This window comes from Orbicella franksi, chromosome 11 (assembly GCF_964199315.1).
Source record: "Orbicella franksi chromosome 11, jaOrbFran1.1, whole genome shotgun sequence".
Taxonomy (NCBI): Eukaryota; Metazoa; Cnidaria; class Anthozoa; order Scleractinia; family Merulinidae; genus Orbicella; species Orbicella franksi.
The window spans coordinates 25736997-25762629 of record NC_138155.1 but is presented as its reverse complement, the minus strand read 5'-3'; the positions used below and the strand labels follow the sequence as shown (position 1 = coordinate 25762629).

Sequence of the window (25633 nt, the reverse complement as noted above, 5' to 3'; positions counted from 1 at the left end):
ACCATTATATGAAAAAAGTAATGCGATAAACACTGCTGCAGCTCATTTGAAAACAGTTTTTTTCTTATTCCCCGACCGACGGACTCCATTGCCCTGTAAGCCCTATGGTGGAGTCCGCAGGGAACCGCGACTTACGCCCACTTTCTCACGGAAGTCTTGGACTTTTATTGAATAGTAAAAACAATAAAACCTGAGAAACCCCAATCCCAAAATACGCGTTACTGAACAAAGGCGAAATATGAAGCAAAGGGAATTGCTAATTCCTCGTGGATGGGCTGCCAGTTCATGGCGGGGCTACCTCCGCCCAAGAGGTGAATTTCCCGGTACCAATTTTCTTCCCTTTGCGGGAAAGGCATTCTAAGGCTAACATACTCTAAAAACGCAACACAGAGACTCCAGCCAGGGGCAAACGTCAACTTTAACTTGACCACCTGATCCGGAGTTCAGGACGCTAGCCATTAGCCTATGCCCCACCCTCCCCCTCAGTCCCCCGAGGGAGGTGGGCTATTAACACTTACCCGGTTTAACAGATGACATCAGTGGTTGCCTTTGCTTGACATCCAGTTTCCTTCGATTTTTTAATTTTTTGTGTATTATGACTGCAACCATTGCTATAAATAGAATTGAGCTTCCTCCACCGATGCCGCTCCATAACCTTGAATCTTTTGCCAATGGAATTGATGAGGGGTGGGAAGTTCCAGCTGGTTCTTCTGGTTCCACATTCGGCCCTTCGTGAGCAGTACTGCTGGGGATTTTATCAGAGCCCGTGGGGGAATCTCCTAAAGGGGGAAAAATATTGTTCTTTACACTTTTGTTAGAGGTCTTTTTTTCTTCTTCTTCTTCAACTGACGCATCAAATTCAATTGAGAAACAGAACAGAGAAAACTGCTGGTACTACGATAATGGTAATAGTAAATATATTCCTCTTTTAAATTTAGAACTCAAACTCACTTGTCAAATAGGCTCCCCTCAGAGAGTGGATGGGTGACGATATGGGTTGGGATAGGAAAGGGGTGGTAGAGTGGTTTAGCGCGCTAAATTTGAAATGTTACTCCTAACATCCTCCCATTAACACTGTTTTATTTTACATGTTTGACCTCTTATTTTCAGCTAGATGAGGTCAGCGACATGGACCATATTACAATATCAAAGAGAAGTATCTGGTCACGAGGCCGGCAGACCATGGAAAGGATCATGATGTTAAAGGAACCTAAAATCACGATAGTGATCAGTGGATACAGCTTAGTTTCGTAAGGTAAATAAATGAGCTTACTCAGGTTCGGGGTGGTGACCGGTCCTTTTGCCTTGCACTCCCGGTCATGATCAGTACTACAAGATCTTATTTCTACTTGAAGGATGCTGCACTTTGGAGAGCATTCAACACACCCTCCGTTGGGTCCAACTAGAGGCTCACGATAGTAACCATCCTCGCAACCGTCACACACAGGTCCAGAGAAAATAGTGCAGTTTCTGATTTTTTTCGAATTGCCAGGGAGGCAATTCGAATACTTGTCACAGCTGAAACGAAAAAAAATAAATCTTTCAACAAGGAGACTTTTAAAAATGGTACACGCAACCCACCAATAATGCACATGTATAGTTCTCATATATTACAAACATTACTCATGCACTTTTGAATGATGGGGCATGGGGTATCCTGAAGTATTGTAAAAAGCAAGATTTATGGTAAGAGCAGCAGGAAATAGTGAAGATGACAGTGGGTGACTGGAGAGAGGAGTTACATTAGGAGGGAGGGGTGGGGGGCGGGGGTGATAAAGCCATCCCCGGGAAAACAGGGTCAGTCCGGCTGGGGTGGGGCTGGGACTAGCAATCACATATTTGCATGGGACGAGGTGAACTCGGCAGAATTTAGGGGAGGTGAAAAAAGTGACAATTATAGACCAATTTCGAAAATTTGAAATTCAGCCTAACACAATAGACCTCAGCACGACGCTCTGGGGAATAAGCCCCACAAACTCTGTAGCTATTCCCCAGAGCCTCGTACTGAGGTCTGTTGTTTTAGGCTGAATTTCAATATATCGAAATTGGTCTATGTATACTTTTGAAAAGAAAACTGTTGAAGTTATTAGAGACTTACAGGATACATCTCTCATATCCAGTAGTGTTGGAGTAGTCGTAATCAGGCCAACACGGTTGACAATCTGTATCTTGTTTTGATGTGCATTTTGTTCTAACTCCAAAGCCACGTGGGCATCCACTGCATTGAACACAGTGTGTGCCATTCCAGTATTTCATGTCTTGGCAGTCATCAACTGCTGCCATCTAAAAATAATAAAAGTAATAATTATAAGACCTTCTAGCATGCCTGCTTAATGCTTTGGATACGTCCTTAGAGCCTTTTGTTCAGAAAAAAAAAAAAGAAGAAGAAGACAGAAAAACAAATGGCAGGAAAACAAACAAACTAGTCACTCAGGTCAAGGCTCTCCACCTTGTTAGTCTGTGCTTTTCAACTTACTTTTCGTTTTGTTTTTGTTTTTGCTTTTGTTGTATTTCGATTTTCTTTTGCTGCTGTTGTAGTTGTTACCACGATTGTTGATTGATTTCACGAAATGTGGCCTGTAAAAAGATCTTGAACCTAAGACTGTGCAAACATTATATATATATCCCACTCTCTAGCCTAAGCTTTACCTTGATCGGAGCATGCGCGTGAAAGACACACGCATCCCTTATAAAAGCAAGAACGTTGACGAATGCCTAATATTCGCATTTTTTTTAGCTGCACCGGTTTTTCTCTTAAAATGACTGAGCTGAGAGAAGCCAAAAAATAATAAGGTACTCATGAAGAGGAAGAAGAAAAAGTTCTCAAAAGACATTTTTAAATCCGAAATTTGTTATAGACACGATTAAATAGTAATTGGACCTCGTGTCATACAATTTAGGGAGTAATCGTGCTTGGAATTTCAAATAATAATAATAATAATAATATCAATAATAATAATAGTAATAATTTTTTTTAAATAGTAATAGTAATAGTAGTAGTGATGATGGTGATGGTGGTGATGGCGATGGTGACATATAATAACGACTTTATTTCGGCATTTCCACAAAAGATAAAATGACTCTTCATCCGAAAGTAAAACTAACTAACTTACTACTACCATAAAAAGCAAAACTACTATTTTTTTCTATTTACATTCATGTAAAACTAATTGATTGAATAATAACCACTGAATTATGAGCATAGAATTAAAAATAAAAGCTGTGTAATACATGAGTATCATTTGTGCAGTCGAACTTTGGCTCTGTTTCTTACAAAATTTCGTACTTCCATCCTAAAATAGTTAATATTAGTGCTTTCACGCAGCGAACGAAGCAATTTATTGAATATTGCACTGATATCATGTTGAAATATTTCCGTCTCAAGTGGAACTTAGCTAGTGAATTGCGAACATATTCTTATTTTTAATTATTTTTCTCTAAAAATAACATCTCCCAATTCGAAGTGACGTACCATCAAAGTTGAGAACGAGTCATGTCTGAATTGTTATATTACACTGAGTAAAGAACGCTGCAATATTACATCAAGATCAGCCCAATTTATGGAACATTTAGTTTATTTCAAGGTGTGATACAAATCTTTGCTGTGTTAACTTAGAACTGTTTTTTGTTTTTTGTTTTTTTTTACAAAAAAATGGCCATATGTTTCAGAGTTTTAAATGTATTGACTTCGGTAGCCTTCTTCGTGATTGATTGCGAAAACACACAGCTTTAACAAACACGCTTCAGATGATGTGCACAAGTCACTACACTCGAGTAACGAACTTACAGCAAAGAAATTTAATAATAATTAACAGGGCGGAAAAGTTTCACTTGCCACGAAACAGGTAACCGAAACACAGCACAATCATTTATGCAACAAATTTTCTGATCAAAGACTGCTCTTTCGAAGAGCAAGCTTTTTACTCAACATGCCGGCAGCGAAAAAAAATATCCCGGATTTCTGCGGAAATTAATCCGATAAGTTAGGGTAAAACATTTCAAGCCAAACGAGCCTCCGCGAGCTCCCCGCGCACACAATTCTCGAGGTGCAAGCCGCGCCTTAAATCCTTTGTTATTGTAAAACTCCGTCTAGCGCAAACAAACCATACATTCATTGGAACTCACGGGATTACAAATCAAAACTACAGACACATACATTCAAATTTTTCCATCCGCTAGATGATCGAAATAGTATCTACTCATGTATATCTCTTCTGTATCTTTCCTGCGTTTTGAAACCTTCTGTTATGGTGTTCAGTGTAGTTTAAACTAAAAGCTAAGCCATTTCAAGCGACACGAGCTTCGCGAGCGAGTTTTAAATTGCAAGCTGTGCCTTAAATCCTTTGTTATTTTGGATACTCCGTCCTGCGCAAAAAAGCGTTTTATATATGTAAATGAACGGGAATGCAAAACAAAACTTAAAAACATACCGATATTCCAGTCCCTGCCAGAAAAATTAATTAAAAAAAAAAGAAGAAGAAAAATCGACAGGCTGGCGGGAAACATGGCTAAGTTTTCAAGTTATATAGTCACCTTCCATGTAATGCCGTTAAGATTTGTTCGCGCCTGTTGTTTAGTCTACGTGGCACACGTACGTTGAAATGTCCCGCCATCGGAGCCAATCAAATCCAAGATGATGCCATCGATTGGAGAGGAATAGGGAAACCCCCTTAAACGTTGTGCGACACTTAATACCGAAATGTATTAAGTGGTGTGCTAAGAGATGTGATGTAAAGGGTTTATAACGATCTATAACGGGAGAATTAAATCGATGAATGTACAGAATCTATTAGTTTTCAAGATAACTTACATATTCTTTTTCACAGCAAATTGTAAAGTGTACGCATACACCGCCGCTCTGGATCTGGTAAATATTTGCATCGAAGTATGCCTTTGTAATGTACACAAAATAGTTCTGATCTTTAAAGCCGGCTAGAGAACGCAAATTACGTGAGCACGATCTTATAAATCAAGTAAATTGCGTCACTGTACAATCCCAGTAACTAGCGACAGTATAGTTAAGTAGTTGTACGGTCTTGTACATGTCCAAGTCACTGACTGGCACAGGCTGAACTGCTTATACAGTAAACAATTCACTGAAGTACGAACTTAATTAGGATTCTTCGAACTTTTAAAATCAAAATTGATGTCACAGCACACTTTCCTTTAAAACGACAACTTAAGTTGAAAGCGCAAGCTTTAATCCTGTTTCACGACCGCTTCGATCTTAACGACCGAAATGGGCGAAATGACAATTTGAAAACTGCAAACTGGCCTTGATCATCAATAGTTACCCTTAATGGGCTGAACAAATCAAATTGCAAACATCGCCTGTCTAAAGATTTACGAAGTACATGTTTGTAAACTTAAGCACGTTGAACAAGCAAGTGGAAAAGAGAAAAAAAAAACTGATTGGCATGCAAAATATGCAACACATAAAATGTTTTGTTTTTGTTTTATGTTCTTTTAACAGCAAATAATTCACTTAGGCACGGCAGTCACAAGCTGGACGAAAAAAGACCAGAGGTTTCATTTAGTTATGAGGAATTGTTTTGCAACTAGATTCTCTGCTTTGGGTAAGACAGATCGTTAGACTATTAGACTTTTTCTTTGATTAGAAGTGAATAATTATTCAGTGTTGCGAAATTATTTTGCAATGTTTACACTTAATTGCAAACCAGACTTTAAATTTAGTAGATTTTGTTTCTTGATCAAAATGGACCTGGTTTTATTAATATTTGCGGTCTAAAGTCATCATAGATCGATATTTATTTAAAGAATTAAGTCTGCTTTCATGTAGGTATTCCTTTTTAAAAATGATTTCTATTTTCTTAGCAGGCCTGACGCAGTCTCAGTAAACTGTCTAAAGGTCAAACATTATGAAAGCACGAAAGGCCTCCTTCGTCGATCACGCCATCTAAATACGGTTCTTAAAGCTAAAGCAGCCTCATAAGGCTTGTTATAAAGCAACGCAAAATTCAAAGATACTTTGGCTCATTAACAGGGGAATAAAACAAGTTGCTTGCAATTGCGAGGTATCTAAACTAGGGAAACATGTGCTGTTTTCAAAGCATTTCGATACAGGTCTTTTTCGACCCCAGATGCCGAGTTGATGACGAATCAAAACCGCATACTGGCGCAGTCGCTTGCGGCATTCAACCGATCCACCCGGTTCAATGTACCTTCCAGATATATTTCTTGCTGATTAATACTATTTTTTAAATAAAAAAAAAAAAACAACAATGACAAAAGAATTACAGATTTCGGTTCGATCTAAGAAAGAGATATGTAAGCTCCCTTAAATTTTGTTATTATCAATGAAGCGTACGATGTCTTGTCGTTTGCCCACGAACGCATTTGCGATACGACAGGTTTCAAACTGCTTGAGATTTACACTTAGTCATAAGTGTAACCCGTCAATGTGAGAACAAATAAACTAAGGCTTTCAGCCCCTATTCCTGGAGGCAGGTGACAAAGAAGAAAGCTGACATTCACCGAGACGCTAAACCGCGCCCATTTTCCGCGTGGTCTAACCAGTCAAGCGTTCACTTAGGTAGAAATCGAGAATCGAAAACCAAGCTTGAAAACCGCCAAAATCGCTGTAAAGACATTTGGGTTACAAGCATTTCAGATGTCACTATATCGTTTTTGTTCTGTCTATGTAATTCCTAGTAGCAAAAAGTGGGAAATGTAGAATTAATTAGGTTTGTATGATATCTGCTCGCCAAGATGAACTGTCAGCAAAAGTTCTTTGCTTACCGTTATTTTAAGGAGTATGGTCAGTTCCACGAAAAACGCCAACATCACTGATCTCGGACAATCTGGCATGTAAATACGTTTTTTGAATATCCTAGATTAATTAACAGATCGAGTCGTAGTAACGGCTGGCTATTAATAAGCTTTGTTACCGGCTAGCTTCAGTTTTGCATGATGTTTCCCAAATTCAGCTACAAATTGATTGACGTTTTGAAGAGGTTTTCATTAAATTTATGCAAAGCTTTCGATAGGAGTCGCGATGAAACTTAAATTGGACATGCATGTAAAATTCTCTTTTCTGCTCTTTTCTTTACCATTTCTAGCCACCACTGTTTGCACGGATTAGTACTGTAGTCGTTCTTACTTCGAAAGAATTAAAGTCAAACCAAAGCTACTTTGGATTCAGTGCCCTCATGGTATGTACATTGTCTACATTTGTACGACCACTAACAATCGGAAAAGAACAATGACTCCGAAACTGCTTACCCTGACGATAATTCTTCTTAACTTTCGCACTTCACTTTACAGGAAGAAACATGTAATATCGCCTGTGGCAAATACCCTGAGAACTCTTAAGCAAGAAAGTAAAGGCACTCGTCCATAAATGCACAAATATTTCGACACCTAGGATTAAAGTTATGTCTGGCAGTGTTTAGAGCTGAGCCACCATAAACCAGGTCAATTCCACGTGTTTTGCTGTGTTCCCAGCTCTAAATCAAACATAAGCTCGCCGTATGCTGTAACTGAAGTATTTAACATTTAGGACCAATTTTCAGTTTTCGAAAGAATACTGACGAAATACGTACGTGACCAGCTGACTCAAGAGTAGCGTGGAAATACACAAAAAATATCGTTGCGCTCCGGGCCTGTACTATTAAGTGTCCATGGCAACTGCTCTTTTCCGGCGTTTTCTTTGTTCTCGGCGAATTCAAAAACGTCCTTCTCGACCGATGATAGTAGTATTGACAAAATCTTTGGTAGATTAGATTTTAAGACATTAGGCCGTGATAATATTTATCTCATTTAGCAATTGTGAAAACAGTTAAAACAGTTGTCGGCAGGTCGTATTTTTAGCGACAAGTTTGATTAAACTTCAGATTATTAAAATCATATCCAAGAGCAGTCAACGAACCCGTCCTGTGTTTATTGTCAGGAATGGCTCTGCACACCGTGACATAAACTATTAAGATTGGGTGCTATTACTGTGTTAATGATTTTTATAGCGGCGAAAGATATGACCGAAGAGCCAAATTAAAATAACCAAGCTTGGTTTGAAACTCAAGTGTGATCATTACGTTACCGCCAAAAATATATCTGGTTTTACACCTAACAGTGTGGTTTGGTCCAGTTCGAATTCTTGTCTACATAAATACAAATTCTATTAATATTTGACAGCTATTAATAGTAAATCCACTTAGGCTCAATACAACTTTTGGCTATGTTGGCGACAAAAAAAGATTTTGCATTCAGCACTGTTTTGTCGTTTCACAAATCAAAACCCTACGCTGGCTTGGCCAAGTTCTTTGATCATTAATTGTGCCAGTATGGCCGTATGTCACGGTTTGTACCACAAGAGGAAGAAATAGGGGATTAAAAGAGAAGCTTCAGTGCTAAAGAATGCCAAGGAATGTATCGTGACCTTTTGTGAATCACCCAAGTATCCAAGCAGGCATACATTCGTTTTTTCTTTTTATTCATTTTTGCTCCCCGGCTCTTTCACTTGTCCTAAACTGTCTCTCACAATCACCAAATAGTCTTCCTTTGACTTTTGAGATTCGCATCCCGCAGAATCAGTGACAGCAAATCTATTTTCGATACGCTATATGCCGAGCCTTATTTTAGATTCTGCTTGAGTACTTGTTGCGTAACAAGTTTTAAACTCAGGCTAAAAACGTTTGTCTTCATCTTAAGGCTCTTCAGGTATTGGTGTTTTACTAGAAAAAACACCAAGGAGAAAGCAAAGAGGCAAACTCACCGTTACTTTACTGATGAGCGCGAGATATTTCAGTCAGTATGATAATTTCTTGTAGGTAATTATTGTGGACGACAACGTGGCAAGGAAGCTCTTGAGCACATGAAACATGTACACGCATACATTATAGAACGGACTTTGATAGTATGGCATAGGAACTACATCAGCCAATGAAAAGAAGGCCGAAGTGTGAGCTTGATGTAATAACTAGGGAAAGCCCCTTGCCCAAAAGCACTCGAGCAAGCCCGAACTTGCAACCATTGCATGACACTGAAATTGTCTGGTTATGAAAAGAATAAGAAATAAGAAAGCTAGTCGGACTTCTCTTCGATTGAAACCCGCAGTGTTCAAAGATTTTAGTAGAGCTACACTTAAGACGGATTACAGCAGCTATTGGAAGGAGCGCGCGATTGTACTTGTGAAAAAATGGGAATCAGAAAGCTGGAAAGTCGTACAATGTCACATATCTTTTAGAACCTCCCAAACAGCTCACAGACACAATTTTCTGACAGCAAAAAACTCGTCGTTCGGCAGACTGATTTGGTTACGGATCGAAGTAACCTGTTTCGAGCTCTGCTGGTTCAAAGTTCGTCCCTTCGACTTAGAGTAATTGCAATGACGGGGCGCAGTCTTGCAGCGTACGATCGACGGCCTCAACCCAGAATTGACAATCGAAAGATCGAATGTCCCTGTATGCTGGCCGACTTTAAACTAATAGCGCTTGAAAGAGAATTTCGTTGTGACTTGAATTCTTGTGTTCGAACACAAGAGATTTAAGTCACAGCGAAATTCTCTTTCAAGCGCTATTATAGTTAAAGCCGGCCAGCATACAGGGACATTCGATCTTACGCAGATCGAGCTGACTGTGTTGTCCAGCCGCTACTAAAGTGATGATGTAAAATCTCTCATTTCTAACATTCTGAAGATATACAGTACAATACGGCTTCCTGTGTATGTGAACGTTTTTATGAAACTCTATTACGAATTAATTTAATAACAGCACGTAAACATGGAGTAGGAATCGAAATTACCGGATATGTGCCTTAGTCTGTTTTTCTTTTTTTCTTTTCTTTCTTTTTTTTTTTTTTTACTGATTGAATCCGTAGTAGTTAGGAGTCTGACTCCCAATACTGTTCAACACATACGAACAGTTTTTATCCCACTGACCTTTTAACCTGAAAATCTTTTACAACAAATAGCCAGACTTAAGTTATGACTTGAGCTATGACAACCACAAAAGTTATTCTTTTTAATCGCGCTAATGCTTTGTTAAAATCCATTGGCATTGCTCAGCTCTATTCAAGGGCATATTTCAATTGGGACAATTGATCTGCGAGATATTTCTTGTTTATTTGACAAAATCTTGCGTACGAAGACGATGCGTGTATAGGAACTATTAGCCGAGACTTGGTCCGCACCTTGTAGTTTGTTCATGACTGCATCGACCCTTAATCGCATTAAAAATCTACTCTCTCAACTCAACTTGAACAATATACTGAGAAAGCCCCCCAAAAACAATACAAAAACAATACCAGGTCATTAATAATACTATACACGGTTGTGGCATCACACGCCTTGAAATAGCTTTATTTATTTTTCTCCTGTTTATAAGCAGCTTGGGCTAGGTTATGACTAACAAATAAATAAATAACATTTAATCATTTTTGAACTTTCATGGTGCAATGCAAGCACGGACATTTATTAATGACTCTTGCGACGATCAGTCTAATAAATTCTTTCCATAATCGGTTTATTTTTGTATTTCCGTTCAACGCATCAAAACTATTGAAAAGCTATAAAAAGAAAAACTGTCTTTGTTTATATAGAGCGTACAAAATGTATATTAGCCTCTAATGTCAAAATAAAAGCCGTAAAACCGCCTACTGTTGTATTAAGTGTTAAAATATAACACAAACCAACCATACAATGACATGCACTCAATCACGTGATCGTCCAAACGGCAACGTGTGAAATAAGTTTTAGACTTTGGGCCATGCATGTGCACGTGCGTGTGAATTAATTTTCAGCATAAGGACACGAAACGTACTCTAAATGGGAACTGTCTCGCTGAAGTCATCTCTTCAAATTGCTGCCAGTAACCAGATCCAGGATCCAGTCATAAGAATTTGAATAAAAACGCCGCTCATATTGGTCGTTTGCATTCAAATAACTGAAAAAAGCGTCAGATGCATGGACCGGGTAAAAAATGATTTTGTCCCGCCATCACACGCGCCAAACTGGATTAGCCGTGAAAGTTGTTTTCTCGCCGTAATTTTATCCAGGCACGTTTTAAAAAATATGAAAGTTAAATGGTTAAAATAACAAAACTGTTTGCTTTGCCAAAATTTGGAAGCCTCCGAGGCAGCACTTCGGCTTCTTTGAAGATTGGCGAAAATTTGGCAATTCGCAAAAATTTGGCAAGTTTTTGAAACTGGGGGTCGCACTTATTTTACGCTACTTGTTGACAGATTTGTTACTTATACAAACAAAATTGGCTCTAGTGCGACTTGGGCCTAACGTGGTTATTTCCACTTAGCGGAGCTCGCCTAAAAGTTATCTGTCGGCAAAGCAGAGGGTCCGTTGATAACGGGCCTTATCATTTGTCGTCTAGAGATAAATATTTTCTCTTTACTTTGTCTAATGTAGTCGTAAACTTACAAATAATGCACGAATCAAGACAATCGAACTGTGCTCCCATCCAACTTGAACATTTACAATAGGCGATTTGCATGATGGAGTCTTTGGACTACAACTACCAGAATCCTTCAATTTTTCGATTTGTTATGCTAATTAGAGCAATAATTGCTGTTTAAACCCCACTGAGACAACGTGCAAATCTGCGCTATTTGAATGCTTTTCGCGCTAGTGATGTTATTACTATTACTTTGTTTTCAAAACTGACAAAAGCAGATCATTTCAAGAACATCTCAGTCTAAAATTGTCTAGAAACTAAATACTTTAATCCCAGTGAAAAAGACAGTAACAAAATGAATCACAAATAAAAGAGACCTGTTAGGAGCCGTCGCCGCACACACACTAGCCAAAAAGCTCTCATATGGATTGTTGGGGGTCTCTAAGAGCGAAAGATCAATAATTTTTGGCATTTGTAAGGGAGACAATGAGCTGGGTGGTAAATCAAATGTCAGCGTCTATCAAGTGGCCTTAAACCTCCTTGACGCACATCATCAAAGATAACCACGTCAATGTAGATAGCTGTTCAAGGCGCACTCTTACCGAAGTATGGCAAGTATTTGATTCAAGTTAAAAATAATATTACATGTATTATACGTAGGGTGCGTTCCTTTCGGAGAATCCAAAAGTGGATTTTTGATCCGAGATTCACCGGATTTCGCGACCGAATGGAACGCAAAATCCAAAAAATGATTTTAACCATGGCAACCTCACATACATCTGTGTATTCAATATGGCGGCATCAAACAAATGATGTGCTTTGCTATGCTTGACGAGGTCTGTGATGAAATTATTGAGAATTTGATGGGTGATTCAAATAGCGATGATGGCGTTCTGGCGTTACTCGCACAGAATCAGAGGAAGAAGCGAGTGAGAATTGAAAATTACGTAGAGTGTACAGTGCCACAGTACAGCTTGCAGACTTTCCGCAGTCACTTTCGGACGTCAAAACGAACAGTTGTGTTCTTGGAAGGATTCCTAGCTGTGGTACCTGCCTTACCACATCCGCCCAAACAAGGTGGGAGAGCCCCTATCCCACTTCGAAAGCAAATACTGTTAACTTTATGGGTTTTGGGAAACCACCAGACCGTCACGAAACATACTCTCTCCAAAAAAACCTCTGATCAATGAGATTAGTTTCAAATCCAACACCAAAGGAACGGAGCAGTTCACAAATCCGAAAATCCGGAGTTAGATTCGCGGATTTCAAATCCAGTGAATCTTTTCCCAGAAAGGATTCATTAGATTCAAAATCCAGATTTGGATTTGCCGAAAGGAACGCGAAATCCATATTTAGATCAAAAATCTGTTTTTGGATTCTCCGAAAGGAACGCATCCGTAGAAGCAAGACCTTAGGGTCTCGTAGACCGTGATTATTGAACAAAGTTTGCCGACGCTCTTTTCGCATTGTTCAGTGTAATTATTTCTCAGTTACAAGAAGACAAATTACCCCCCCCCCCCCACCCCCCGCCGTAAATAAACGCCTTAACCGTGCATGGTTCGTTTTGTTATCGGGCACGAAACCAAATGACGAGAACATGTAGGCAAAGTGCCGACGCAAAACCACAAGCCCTAGAGTATAGTGGCTATTTTTGTCTTGTTTTCCGGATATTGAAACAGTCATTGTTCCTTGAAGAGCAAACAAACTCTTATCTTACAGGGCTCTCTCTGAATTTAGCTAGTGCATAACTTCAAATTGGGAGATATCTACTTCTACCTACTTCTAAAACTAGATGAAAACTGGTTAATTTTATTTTAAGTACCATCAATACAAGTATTTGCTGTGATCAACTTAGAACTGTTTACAAAACAAAGGCGGGATGAATCAGACATTTAAATGTAGTCTTAATAGTTTATTGATTGCGAAACACACCACTTCAACAAACGTCCTTCAGTATGGAACAGTACACGCAAATTAACTGCTATCGAGTAGCGAACCGTTTCTTTAACACAATGCAGCAAAAAAACAAAAACAAAAACAAAAACAAAAACAAACAGGGCGGAAAGCTTTAACTTACTACGAAACGGATAACTGATACACAGCACAGTCCAAGCAGCCAGAAAATATTGGTCCAACCACTCTACTGCTCTTTCGAAATGGGAGCTCCGCATGCCCACGGACAAAATAGATACCCCGGATTTCCGCTGCAATTAATCCGTTAAGTTGTTATCATTTGAAGCTTTTTACCAAGTATTTTCTGCGTTTAAGTGATAATCTGTTAATGGTTATAGTTATCAATCTCTTTTTAAATAGAATGTCTACCCCTCATAGCGTGTCTATAGTTATCGTGTCTCAAGTCGTGACCTCTTGTTCTGCCGCGAGAGATTCATGGCGACATTTGCTTTTCATCAACACGCAACAACTATGTCCCAGTGTTTTCCAAATGAAATCTTCACTGCCTAAATCAACTAGGTGTTAAGTGGACGACAAGAATTGAGGAATAATCATTAGGAAAGCTTTCTCGCCTTTAAAACAATAATCGCCTTAATTAAGCGCAATTTAAAACCTTTTAGAGTTACTGACACAACACAGGAGGTCTCTGAACCGAAACTTCATGCTTAATCCGGGAAGCTTTGAACGATAATCCTGGAATGTTCAATAAACTAACCAACACTACACTTTTCACTGGTAACTATTATGATCAACGGTGAAGAACTTGTAATACTTAGAACAATGTTTCGTTCAAGAGAATGTTCGCAGAACCGACGTCTGAACATGCCGACATCATTCTTATGCGTTTTTTGCGTCAGAGCACACATCAAAAACCTTGCTTACAAGCCTAATGTTGCTGCAATAATGTTGCTAACCTGCGAGGAAACAAGGGCCGAGAAAGCTGGATGCTCTTTGCAGGCTCAATTTTGCAGGTTACAGGCTATCGAAAGATCGAATAAACTGATTTAACTTGCATAAGTTGCTGACAATACGTACAGAGTCCAGAGTTATAAGGCTCTGTATATTTTTTACATAAGTTTTCTCACAGCGGTTGATAGGGCAATACTACAGTTTGAATCCAAACGGTATCTATTTAACTCTATCTGTTTTAGTCTTCCCTGCTCTGTGGAACGTTCTGTTTTGGTGTTCAGAGTAATTTAAATCTAAAATATCTCAAGGGAGACAAGTTTCCCGCTCTTGAGTTGTCTCATTTGAATTGCTAGCCGCGCATCCGTTGCTATTTTAAAACCTCGTCCAGTGCAAACAAGCTTTATATACACATGTACATATACATATATGTGAGCGAGTGAGAAATCAAAGCAAACTAGAAATCACATACCGATATTCCAGCCCCAGCCAGCAGAATTAACAGACTCAAGACAAACATGGCAAAGCTTTATCAAGTCAACTGCAATGAGCAGCTAGGTGATTAAAGTCCAGGTACGTGGCACGCGCGAGAGAAACCCCTCGAGAACAGCCAATGAGAAAGCGTTCCGGGCTCTGACGTCATTGACACACCTCCAAAAATACCAAATATGCCGCGTTTGAAAGGTGAGTTATTTTTATAAATTAGTAGCCAATCAAATACAAGGCGATGTCATCGATTTTAAATGGACTAACTAGGGGAAACCCCGTGTCAATATTGACTAAGATTCAAGGTAGCTAATAAATCAAATGTCTGTTTGTCATAGCATGAAAGCTTGGGCTCTTTCTATACCCTGAGGATCCCTGAGTCCTCAATTTGCTTAAAATAACTCTGTCAATAACTGTCTATCTTAGTAACAACAGCGAATAAGATTCTTGTGGAAGAGTTATTGGTTCTCAAGATTCAAGGATTCTTTTACTCTTAGAGAAACACAAATAACACAGCGAATGTTTACATCGAAATCACGTTGTCGGACTGCGAACAAAATACCTCACGGATACTTTTATAAAGGGTTAGAAAACACAAACTAGCGCGATCTTTTTCTCGTTTTGAAAGTAATTGCGTTAGTGAAATCGCGACATTGTGGACAGTATCGCACATGTTATGTGCTTGTACATGTACAAGTGATGTCCAAGTATAATGATAGTGGTTTAAAGTAATGATAACAAATAGCTAACAGTCTGAGTTGTTAATACTGTTTGTATAATTAAATGTTATTCAACTAGCGTGAGGTCCTTGTTGGAGATATATTAATCGTTTTTGTTTTTTTACAAGTTTATGGACCAAGCCGCTGACGAGGCCTGTAAGATAGACCCTCGAGAAACGTCTTTCCTGAAAGCTGCCAACTCGGGCCTTGTTGATAGTTATGTTCAAATCACGCATTTGTAATCGCGTGTCTAGAAGTTATGAAATCCTGTCTACTGCCTGCATCAAACATGTCAATTAAAAAAATGATCGCCATTTGCAAAATTCTCAATAAATGAAATACAAGTATGTAAGTATACTTTTTTTTTTACATAGAAAAATAATTCCCTTTCGTAACAGCCTTTGGCTCACTGGGCAAAGACAAATTTTGATCGAATTATGAGAAATTGCTTTACATCTTCAGCTAATTTTTTGCTTTGGGTCGAAACATTGATCTTTGGAATCTTATCAATATGCGTGCCATGATTCCGGTCCCGATTGTTAGCAGTGAATAATTTGTTACGACTTTGTTTGCTGGTGTATTAAAATTCTTAATTTTAAACTTAAAACTTTTCATTGGTTGATTTTTATTCTCAAGAAAAGAATAAAAGTCCACATCGTTTTCGCTTCAAATTGCAGTCCAGCGGCATCATAGACCTTTAAAAAAAGGAATTGAATCTCTTAACATGTAGGTTTGTTTTCAAAAGTGATCATCTGTACGCATTCCTCGCATGGTTTAAAGGTCAAACTTACCCAGCTAGTCCAAAGCATGGAATTATGAAATATTTAGTTGTTGATCACGCCATCTTATTATAATAGTTTATAAAGAACCATTAACAAGCAAAACATTCCCAGTTAATTTCTCACGCTTCCTTTAAGTTATCTAACCTACAACGAATTTCAAAGCGTTCCGATAGAGAGTTTTTTTAACTCTAAACAGCTGATGACAGTTGAATTGACGAATCAAAACATACTGGCGCCGTCGCTTTCCGCTTTCAATCGAACTTCACCGTTCAGATATATGTCCATTTAAGATAAATCTAGGCTTGCAGCTCTGTTCTGAGAAAGAGTTTTGAACGGCTCCCAATTTTGGCAACGCTTCGCTTCGATCAATCAGAGCGGTGTGTACGAAATTTTGCGCATGAAAGCATTTTCGCCGCTCACGTATCTGTACTGAACTGACCTAAGCCTTACACTGATTCATACATGTAACCGATAAATGTGAGAAAATTTGAAAACAATTTTTCAATTTTCATTTCCTTAATGTAGATGAGAAAGAAAGCCGGCTCCACCGAGATACTAAAAAACCGTGCCCCCCTCGATCCCCATTATCTTGGTTTGGATGTATTCCACGTGGTCATTAGTCCATCACCCTGACGTGGTTTTATACTGAAATGCTTTCTCTAGGTACAAATCGTGCTCTCAAATGCCAGAAAACTAACTAAGCTTGGACTTTAAAAAAAAAAAATGCAAGAAGCAGTAGGATCCAGGAGCGTTTCAGATATCGCTATTTCTTTTTTCTGTCCATGTACTACTGAGTATCAAATGGAAAATATAAAATTACTCGGGTTTCTGAATGCTCGCTGAAATCTGACATGTCAGCAAAATGTTGAGTTGTTAACTTACCGTTACTCTTATTATTATGATCAGTCCTAGGAAACACGCCAACACCATCATCGGGAAATCTCACAGATTTTGAGCTTGTTCCACTTTCGATATCTTACCACTGAACCATCAACAGATATCGAGTCGCGGTCACTGCTAGTAAAGTTTCGTCACCGACAAGCTTAAGTCGCTAAAGCTTAGCACCCTAGAACAGTCTTGAAAATTCTTTTCAAGTGCAAAATTGATTGACGTTTCAAGAGGTTTTTCATCATAAAAGCTTCTGATAGGCTGGTTCGGATGGCATGTACGCTGCTATAAACAATTGACAATTAATATGCTTAGTAAGCACTTTTGGAGTCAGCACGGTGTATTTACATTCCAAAGTTTCAAATTTCGCTTTTCAGGAATTGAAAGAAACAAACAATATAGCCTGTAGCAAATACCTTGAGAGGCAAAGACGATATGGTGGTAGCCAAGGAGCGTTTGATGGGAAAAAATTGCATAAAATTCAACCGTACTGCATTCACGCACCTTCCCGGCCTTTTAGCTCACGTGCAAACATTAACAGAGATATTTTGACATCTTGACCTGAGATTAAAGTTATTATGTCTAACGGCCACACGAATCAAGTCAACCGCATGCAGTCGTGCTATTTTCGCAATGTAACGGAGGTGCCAACTTTAATTGAATTGTTTTCAGTTTTCGCAAGAATACCGCGGAAAATAGCTTGCCTAGTCCTTTTGGAATCACGCGGCCAGTATCGAGAGGCAAGCGAGGAAAGCACCATGACTTTATAGGGACCTGTGTCCAACTGTTGTTTTGTTCTGTTCTGTTTGATTTCAGTGCATCAAAAATCACCTGTGGTAATATTTATCTTTTCATTCTTTTCAGTACATACAGATTAGCAATGCGACACGGTCACAAGATAGCTTAAATTACTGACATAATTCTCTGTAAATCGAATACGGTTAGAAGTTGTAATTTAACGACCGGTTTGATTAACACGCAATTATACGATGCCAGTTAGTTGAACGTTCTCCCAGTTTTTGATGTACTACCAGCTAGCATGTTGCTTCTAATTTCTCCTTCTGTTGTTTACAAAAGCCTACAGGATATTTTTAAGCGACCCGCACGAGTGTTATAAGGTTCAAGTGCCGTGGGAAAATGTGGTACGGTTCACTGCGGGTGATAATGACTTGAAGCGTCAATTTAGACAGTGTTTATTAAGTTTATTGACATGAATCATTCAACAGACGATATATATGTATATTAATATCGGCTTGCAGTACAAATGTAATCTTATAGCGTCAAAAGATATGCGTGGCCAGGTGCCAGGTGTTGAAAATACGTTGATTTGAAACCATCAACCAACGCGTTCCGGTTTATTTTCGCCAAAACTCTTGTTTTACACACCTATTATAAAAGGGTAATTTAATTAGGTGAAAATAACGGTGTGAAAATATATTAATCTATTTTTGTTTGACAACAAAGCCACTTAGACATGTCACTGTGTTACGGGTGGTCTAACATCGGTGAAATGCATGCATCGCTAATCCCTTTCGCGACCATCTGATCAGTTGAATTCAGCATCGCTCTTTCGTTTCAGAAATCAAAACCTTACACTGGCCTGGCTCAGTGTTTTGAGCGCAAGATACAATATAACGTTATGTTTGGAAATCCGACCGTACGTCATGTATGCATGCATGGATATGGTTGAGTGGGCTAAGGAATGCCACGAAAACGTGCAGGTACCACTGCGGGTGATAATGACTTGCCACGTCAGCTTAGACAGTGTTTATTATCCCGATGATAAGTTCAAGATATACCAGAATGTTTGTTAGCATGGTGGCTACTTGTCGGTAAATGGTGTAGATAGGAACGTGGCTTGGAGGCTCTTGACCACACCCGAGGGCTGATGTTCATGCACGTGTTGAACGGACTTTGATACCGCCAAACGATACCGCCAAACGTTCGATTGACTACGCCGGGTCAGAGTGACATGCCTTTTAATATTGCTTCTCAGGCAAAAAAAAAAAAAAAAAACTTGGAACCGCAAAAAACTTGGAACTTTCACTGTTGTTCGGCTGAAGGTGTTTACCGATCGAAGGAAACTGTTTCAAGCTCCACTAGTTCAAAGCTCTTCCCTTCGAATTAATAATTGCAATGACGAGTGCTGTAATGGCGGCCTTAGCCCAGCAGTGAAGTGTGCTATTTTAACAGCACTATTGTTCTCTGATGTTAAAGACATATTTCTGAATATTTGGGACAATAGGCCGGAGTTCTTTCCTGTTTATTAAGTGAAACTAAAATGGCAACTAAAATTTTCTTTGTTCCTTGTTTTATAACAGCTGCGGAATGCATAAAATTAAATTAACACGGTATGCCACAATCACGCGATCCTGCAAGTGGCCGAGTGGTTTTCACGAGTCAAGTGATAAGTTATGTACTGCTAGTGCGTTTGAATTAATTTTGATTATAACGGCAAAAAATGTACTCAAAAACCTCTAACAAATGATATGGGTATTAAGTAAATTATTACACTTTGCGATGAAAGTCGAAAGGAAAACAGGTGCGAAAGATTCAGCTCACTGAAAGAAACATTTTAGCGCACAAGTGAACCGTAAATAAACACTGACGAATGATACATGTCAATTAGTGAAATATCAGTGAATGTACTGAACTCACCCCGGGGTGGGGGTACTTTGGAAATTTCTGGGTGGGGGTGTGCCGCTGGGACCCTGGAACCCTTGGCCTATACCAGAGCTAGTTCAGTGTAATTTTGCTACCCTATACTAGAGTAAACTCCCCAAATCCCCCCATCTATCGACACTGTTGAGGCTGATTTGCGTAGATTTAAACTTGCCGATTTGATTTTTTTATATTTTTGAGTGACAATTCCTGGTTTCCTTAGTCTAGATAAAATCTTCAACCAACTAGTCAGTTTTGTGAAAAATTATACCCTATTCTAGACCCGAACGCTCTGATTTATATACCCTATCCTAGAGTAAACTGCTTGAAAAGCATACCCTTCACAGCGGCACATACCTATATAGCCCATATATGGCAGTGCCCCCCCCCCCCCCCGGGCGACTCACCGACGGTGCCATAAATGGAACGACGAATCCAGCAAATAAACCAATCGCTCGGAGCATCATATTTCCTTAATTATCACTGGCAGTGGAACTGTTCAAACTATCTTGAAAATAAGGTGACCTGAAGGACCTAAAGCCGATGCGTCGCGCCGTCAACTCAACGGAAAATGATGCAATTTTCGAGGTCATTTAGTTTATGAATGAAGAGCCCAGTTGTCGAGAATGCATTCTGGGATGCGGGAAAGTCCCTTTGAAATTTTCGCTAACGTGAAACATCAGCTGAAACTGGTCGGTCACGGGAGAGCAGTTCCCTTTTAAAACAGGCTTTGTTTTAAGTCAGTCGTTTTCCTATAGCGAGGAGAACCCCAAGATTTGATCCTTAATTTCTAGCTGCCGATCGCAACAGGTAGAAGTGAGAACAAGTCCAACTTTAACATCGAAACAAGTTTCGAAATGATCGATTGAGAAATAAGCTTTCCTCGGTATTTCCGGACAGTCGCGCATGAGCAGGCTGATTGATCATTAAATTATGTTTAGATCATTGCCTTATTGTAAAGCTTAATGTAGTTTCGTAGTAGCGAGTTTGTTATATTACTTTTCATAACGTTGGAACTGCTCTGTGTGATGTTGATTAAAACAAAACAGGAAACGATTTAGCAAATTAGTTTTGCGTCGTAGAGCGGTTTTCAACTGAGTGTCGTAAAACCAACACCAAACTAATTACCAATTAGATTACACAGGCGAATATCAAATTGTAGGAAAACCAAAACGAAACTAACATATACCAATTGCGTACACTCATGACTGAATAATCACTTGGGATGATCACTGAGAACGTACTATACACTCAGTAGTTTGAATATTTTGTACCCCCATTTCGCTTCCACTTGCCCTAACCTTTCCGATCACAACACTGTAGAACTGAGAACAAGTCCGAATTTAACATCGAGACAAGTTACGAAATGACTGATTGACAAATAAGTTTTCCTCGGTATTTCTGGACAGTCGCGTTCTTTTGTTCTGTATGAAACCGCTGTTCCATTAGCTGCATTCGAGGACTGTACTTTGAAGGGAATTAATAAAATATTCATGGGTGCACGACTTTGCTCATCGATCGACCTTGCTCCTGCCGCAATACTTGGGAGCCTGTTCGCACACTACTAATTAATCATTAAAATTATGTTTCTGAGATCATTGGCTCACTGTAAAGCTTTATGTAGTTTTGCGGTAGTGAGTTTGTTATTCTTTTTAATAACGTTGAAAATGTTCTGGAGAATGCTGATTAAAACAAAACAGGAAATGATTCAGCAGCAAATTCAAGAAATTAGCATTTTACTTATTGGTTTTGTTAAATTCGAGACAAAGCAATGGTTTCTTACATTAACGTAATTTTAAGACCAATTTTAAGTTTGGTTTAGTCTCGCTCGACTGGCGACTGAGACTGCTCGAGTATTTTTTCTGAGTCTTTTTCTAGAAAGGAAACGGCTTTTTCTTTCTTCTTCCAGACGGCTCGTACCTGTTCAATGCCTGGATCAGACTTTTTTTGTACCTTATCTTTCCCCAGTCACGTAAAATAGTATCAAAACTGGCTCAAAACTTTCCACCATTTTAAACGCAGAGGGGAAAACTTTGAAATGATGACGTGAATCGTGCGTCTGTCCTTTAATAGAAAAGAGGAATATTGTTATTTTATTAATCTAGTTATATGAATAAGCGATAATGGCGCGCCTAGATTAGCACTTGCTATCCACGGGCCAAAGAGCGATATTGTACAGTTATTTGTACAGTAGTAAACCTGTTTGCCGGACTGGTCGGCGCGCGCACGCAAAACTGTCACACTCTCCCTCTCTCACTGATAAATAGATTGATTACAGCAGTTCAGATAATAAATCTCTTATTAGATGTTTTGGCGTGTTAATAAGATATATTTAATATACATATTTAAGCTCAAGCCCGGAGACTTGCGCTCTCAACCCGTGGATCTTTTTGGGCACCGATGTTTTACTCAATACAACACCGAAAAGAAGAGAAAGATGAAAACTCACCGTTTTTCCAGTAATAAGCATTAGATACACAAAAATTTCTCTCTTCATGATGATTCCTTTTCAGTAATTGACGGATGACACTACGTACGTGCCTAGAAAGCTCGAGTGCATGAAACATGTACGGGCATATATTATGGAACGGACTTAGTGATAGTATGGGCGAAGGAAGCCATAGACTGATTGTCACTCATAAGAACTACATCCGCCAATGAAAACAGGGCCGAAGTGTGAGTTTCATCTAATAATCAGGGAAAGTCCCTTTCTAATAAGCACTCGAGTTAGAACAAAACAAGCCCACATGTACACTTGCAACCATTAGGACAAAACAAGCCCACACTTGCAACCATTGCATGACACTGAAATTGTCTGGTTATGGAAAGAGTAAGATAGCTTGTCGGGCTTTTCTTCGATTGAAACCCACAATGCTCGAAGAATTTGGTAGAGCTACAGCGGCTTTTGATGTTGAAGGAGCGCGCGATTGTACAGTGTGAAAAGAAGGTGAAAGAGAAAGATGGAACGTGTTGCAGTGTGACATCTGTTTTAGAACCTCCCGGACAGCTCACGGTCACAATTTTCCAACAGCAAAAAGCGCGTTGTTTTGCACATTTGTTTACGGATCGAAAGTTGTTTCGGACTCTGCTGGTTCGATGGTGTTCCCTTCGACTTAGTAATTACAATGACGGGGCAAACTCTCGCAGCGTACGGCTAACCGCCTCAAGCCAGAATTGACAATCGAACAAAAGAGATTACGTCACAGGGAAATGTTTTTATTTATTTATTTATTTTTATGCGCTATTATTTTAAAGCCGGCCACCATAGAGAGACTATCGACCTTATGCACTGGTTGAGCCGAATTTTTTGTCAAGTCCCCTTCCTGTGTATGTGAACGTGTTTATAAAACTGCATTAGAAAGTAACAGCACGTAAATATGGAGTAGAAATAGAAATTACCGGATATTGCCTTCTAGCTTGTTTTCTTTTTCTGTTTAAATCCGTAATAGTTTGAAGGGTCTGACTTCCAATACTGTTCAACACATATGGACAGTTTTTATCCTACTGACTTTTTAACCTGTAAATCTTTTACAACAAATAGCCAGACTTAAGTTATGACTTGAGCTATTACAACCATAAAAGTTATTCTTTTTAATCGGTTCACTAAGCCATTATAGCCGCGCTAGTGCTTTGTTAAAATCCATTGGCGTTGCTAAGCTCTATTCAAGGGTGTATTTTAATTGGGATGATTGATCTGCTTGTTATTTCCTGTTTATTTGGCAAAATCTTGGGTTGGGTTGAAAAGCAGCAGCTTAAAGGCAACGGAAAATATTTAGTAAGACGTACGAAGACGATGCATGTGCGAACTATTAGTCGAGATTTGGGCCGCGGCTTCTATTTCGTCATGACTGCATCGACCCTTAGACGTATTTCCTTTAGACTTACTTTAGACTTATTAAAAGTCTACTCTCTCAACTCAACTTCGACTTGAACAATATACTGAGAAAGCATAAACCAAAACAAAAACAATACCAGGTTATTAATTAATACTTTACACGGTTGTGGTTGCATCGCTTGCCTTGAAATAGCTTAACGATTTATAACGATCCATAACGAGAAAATTAAATCCATAAATGTACAGAATCTATCTTCTTTTTCACAGCAAATTATAAAGTGTACGCAGAAACCGCTCTGGATCTTGTAAATATTTGCATCGAAGTATGCCTTCGTAATGTATACCCAAATAACTTAATGCCCTAATGTCCTGATGCCCTACTACGCTAATGCTCCATAAGCTCAATACACCAATACCCCAATTTTCCATTCCCCCAATACCCTGGGACCACAATATCCCAATACACAAATACCCTAATACCCTACATCCCCAAGACCCTAATACTTAAATACCCTAATAACCTAATACCCTAGTACCACAATACCCTAACAGACAGATACCCCAATAGCCTAATACCCTAACACCCTAAAACCATAATAACCAAATACCCTAATACCCTAACCCCCTAATGTCCTAGTGTCAAATACTCTAATGTCCCCAATACCGCAAAACCCCAATACCCTAAATTCATATTATCTCCAATCCCCTAATCCCTTAATACACTAATACCCTTATACCCTAATACCCCGATACCCTAATACCATAATATATGCCGTAATATATACCGTAATATATACCGTAATACCAAAGTACCCTAATACGTAATACCCTAATATACTGATACCCTAATACCCTAATATCCTAGTACACTAATACCCTAATACCCTAAAACCCTTATACCCTCGTACCTTAATACCCTAATAGTTCTGGAATTCGGTGGCCGCTTTGCGAAGCCGTCTCGATGGTCCTCAAAGGGGAGGTGGGGGGGGGGGATACCAATCCCATTTCCCAACCCAATTTTTTTTCCAAATCCCACTTCCCAATGCTCCAATCCCATTCTCACCAGCAGAATTCAGAAAAAATCCCATTGTTACAAATACCAGTTCTTTTCTCTTCGCATATGCAAAATAATGGCTTCTAAAAAAGGATTTGGTGGTACCATTACTCTCGCATCCTCTGGAAGGCTCATCCTTACTTCGTGGTACGCCTCATCAGAAATCAGCCCCGAGTCCTTGGCTACGAGAACATGCTGCGTGGTTTCTTGTAGAACATTTGGCGTCTCTTCATCTTCTGCGGACCCAAGGGGGATAATGATCTCTTCGCCTTCTACGCTGAACTTGATCTGGAACACATTAAAAGCAGCATTAGCAAATAGTAATGGAGAACTTTTGATGCACATTCTATTTTGCAAGTGCGTATGAAACATTCAGGTCAATAATTTAATGTAAAATATTAAAAGGGCAAATTTCAAATTTTCCAGAGGTTTCGAATGTACGTGTTCTTCTCGTGTGTTTCCAAATGCAAAATTTGTAGCCAAAAAGTGTTGAACATTTATAAATAAAAAGTAAGGCAATTATAAACTTACCTCAATTGGTACAAACGCCTCTAATGCTTTGACTGATTGGATTACAACGCTCCTAATCTTTCGTTTTTTGCTGTTCCTTGCTGCCTTTGACAGCTGAAAGAACCCTCTTTGCGTGGACTTAAATGGGCCTTGTTGCTGGTGTAGCTGAGCCAGCGCCGCATTCAACTGAATGACCAACGAATTGTTCTGTAGCTTTAAAACTTCGTTTTCGCTACGCAGTCTTCTAATTTCGGCTCCGTATAACTGCTCGAGAGGAAAGTGCGTTGAATATGCGTTTGACGAGGACGTAACTTTAAACTTGGAGAACATGCTGCGCTCAAAACGAAACCGGACTAATTAACTGTTTTTTTGGCAGCCTTATTTAAAGGATTGTCACAATGCTCATTTAACCAAATCGCTGTTGTTAGTTTAACCTTATTGTTAGTGCAAACAACTCCAACTAACTTTTGTTATAAAAC

General features: G+C 39.1%; 1 protein-coding gene across 3 annotated transcripts in view; it reads right to left on the bottom strand.

The window, feature by feature from the left end:
• Window positions 1-25633, bottom strand: part of LOC145503211 (uncharacterized) — a 285864-nt gene that overhangs the window by 2744 nt on the left and 257487 nt on the right. Inside the window, exons 1-4 of one of the 3 annotated variants that reach the window (XM_081482675.1) lie at window positions 17089-17231; window positions 2099-2283; window positions 1274-1518; window positions 519-779 (exon numbers count right to left, since the gene is read on the bottom strand). In XM_081482675.1, coding sequence (XP_081338801.1) covers window positions 519-779; window positions 1274-1518; window positions 2099-2283; window positions 17089-17139 — 742 coding nt within the window. In that variant the 5' untranslated portion in view covers window positions 17140-17231. Of the gene's footprint in view, window positions 1-518; window positions 780-1273; window positions 1519-2098; window positions 2284-8731; window positions 10282-17088; window positions 17232-25633 lie in introns of those variants that run through there. The other 2 variants (XM_081482676.1, XM_081482674.1) reach the window with 2 other exon arrangements.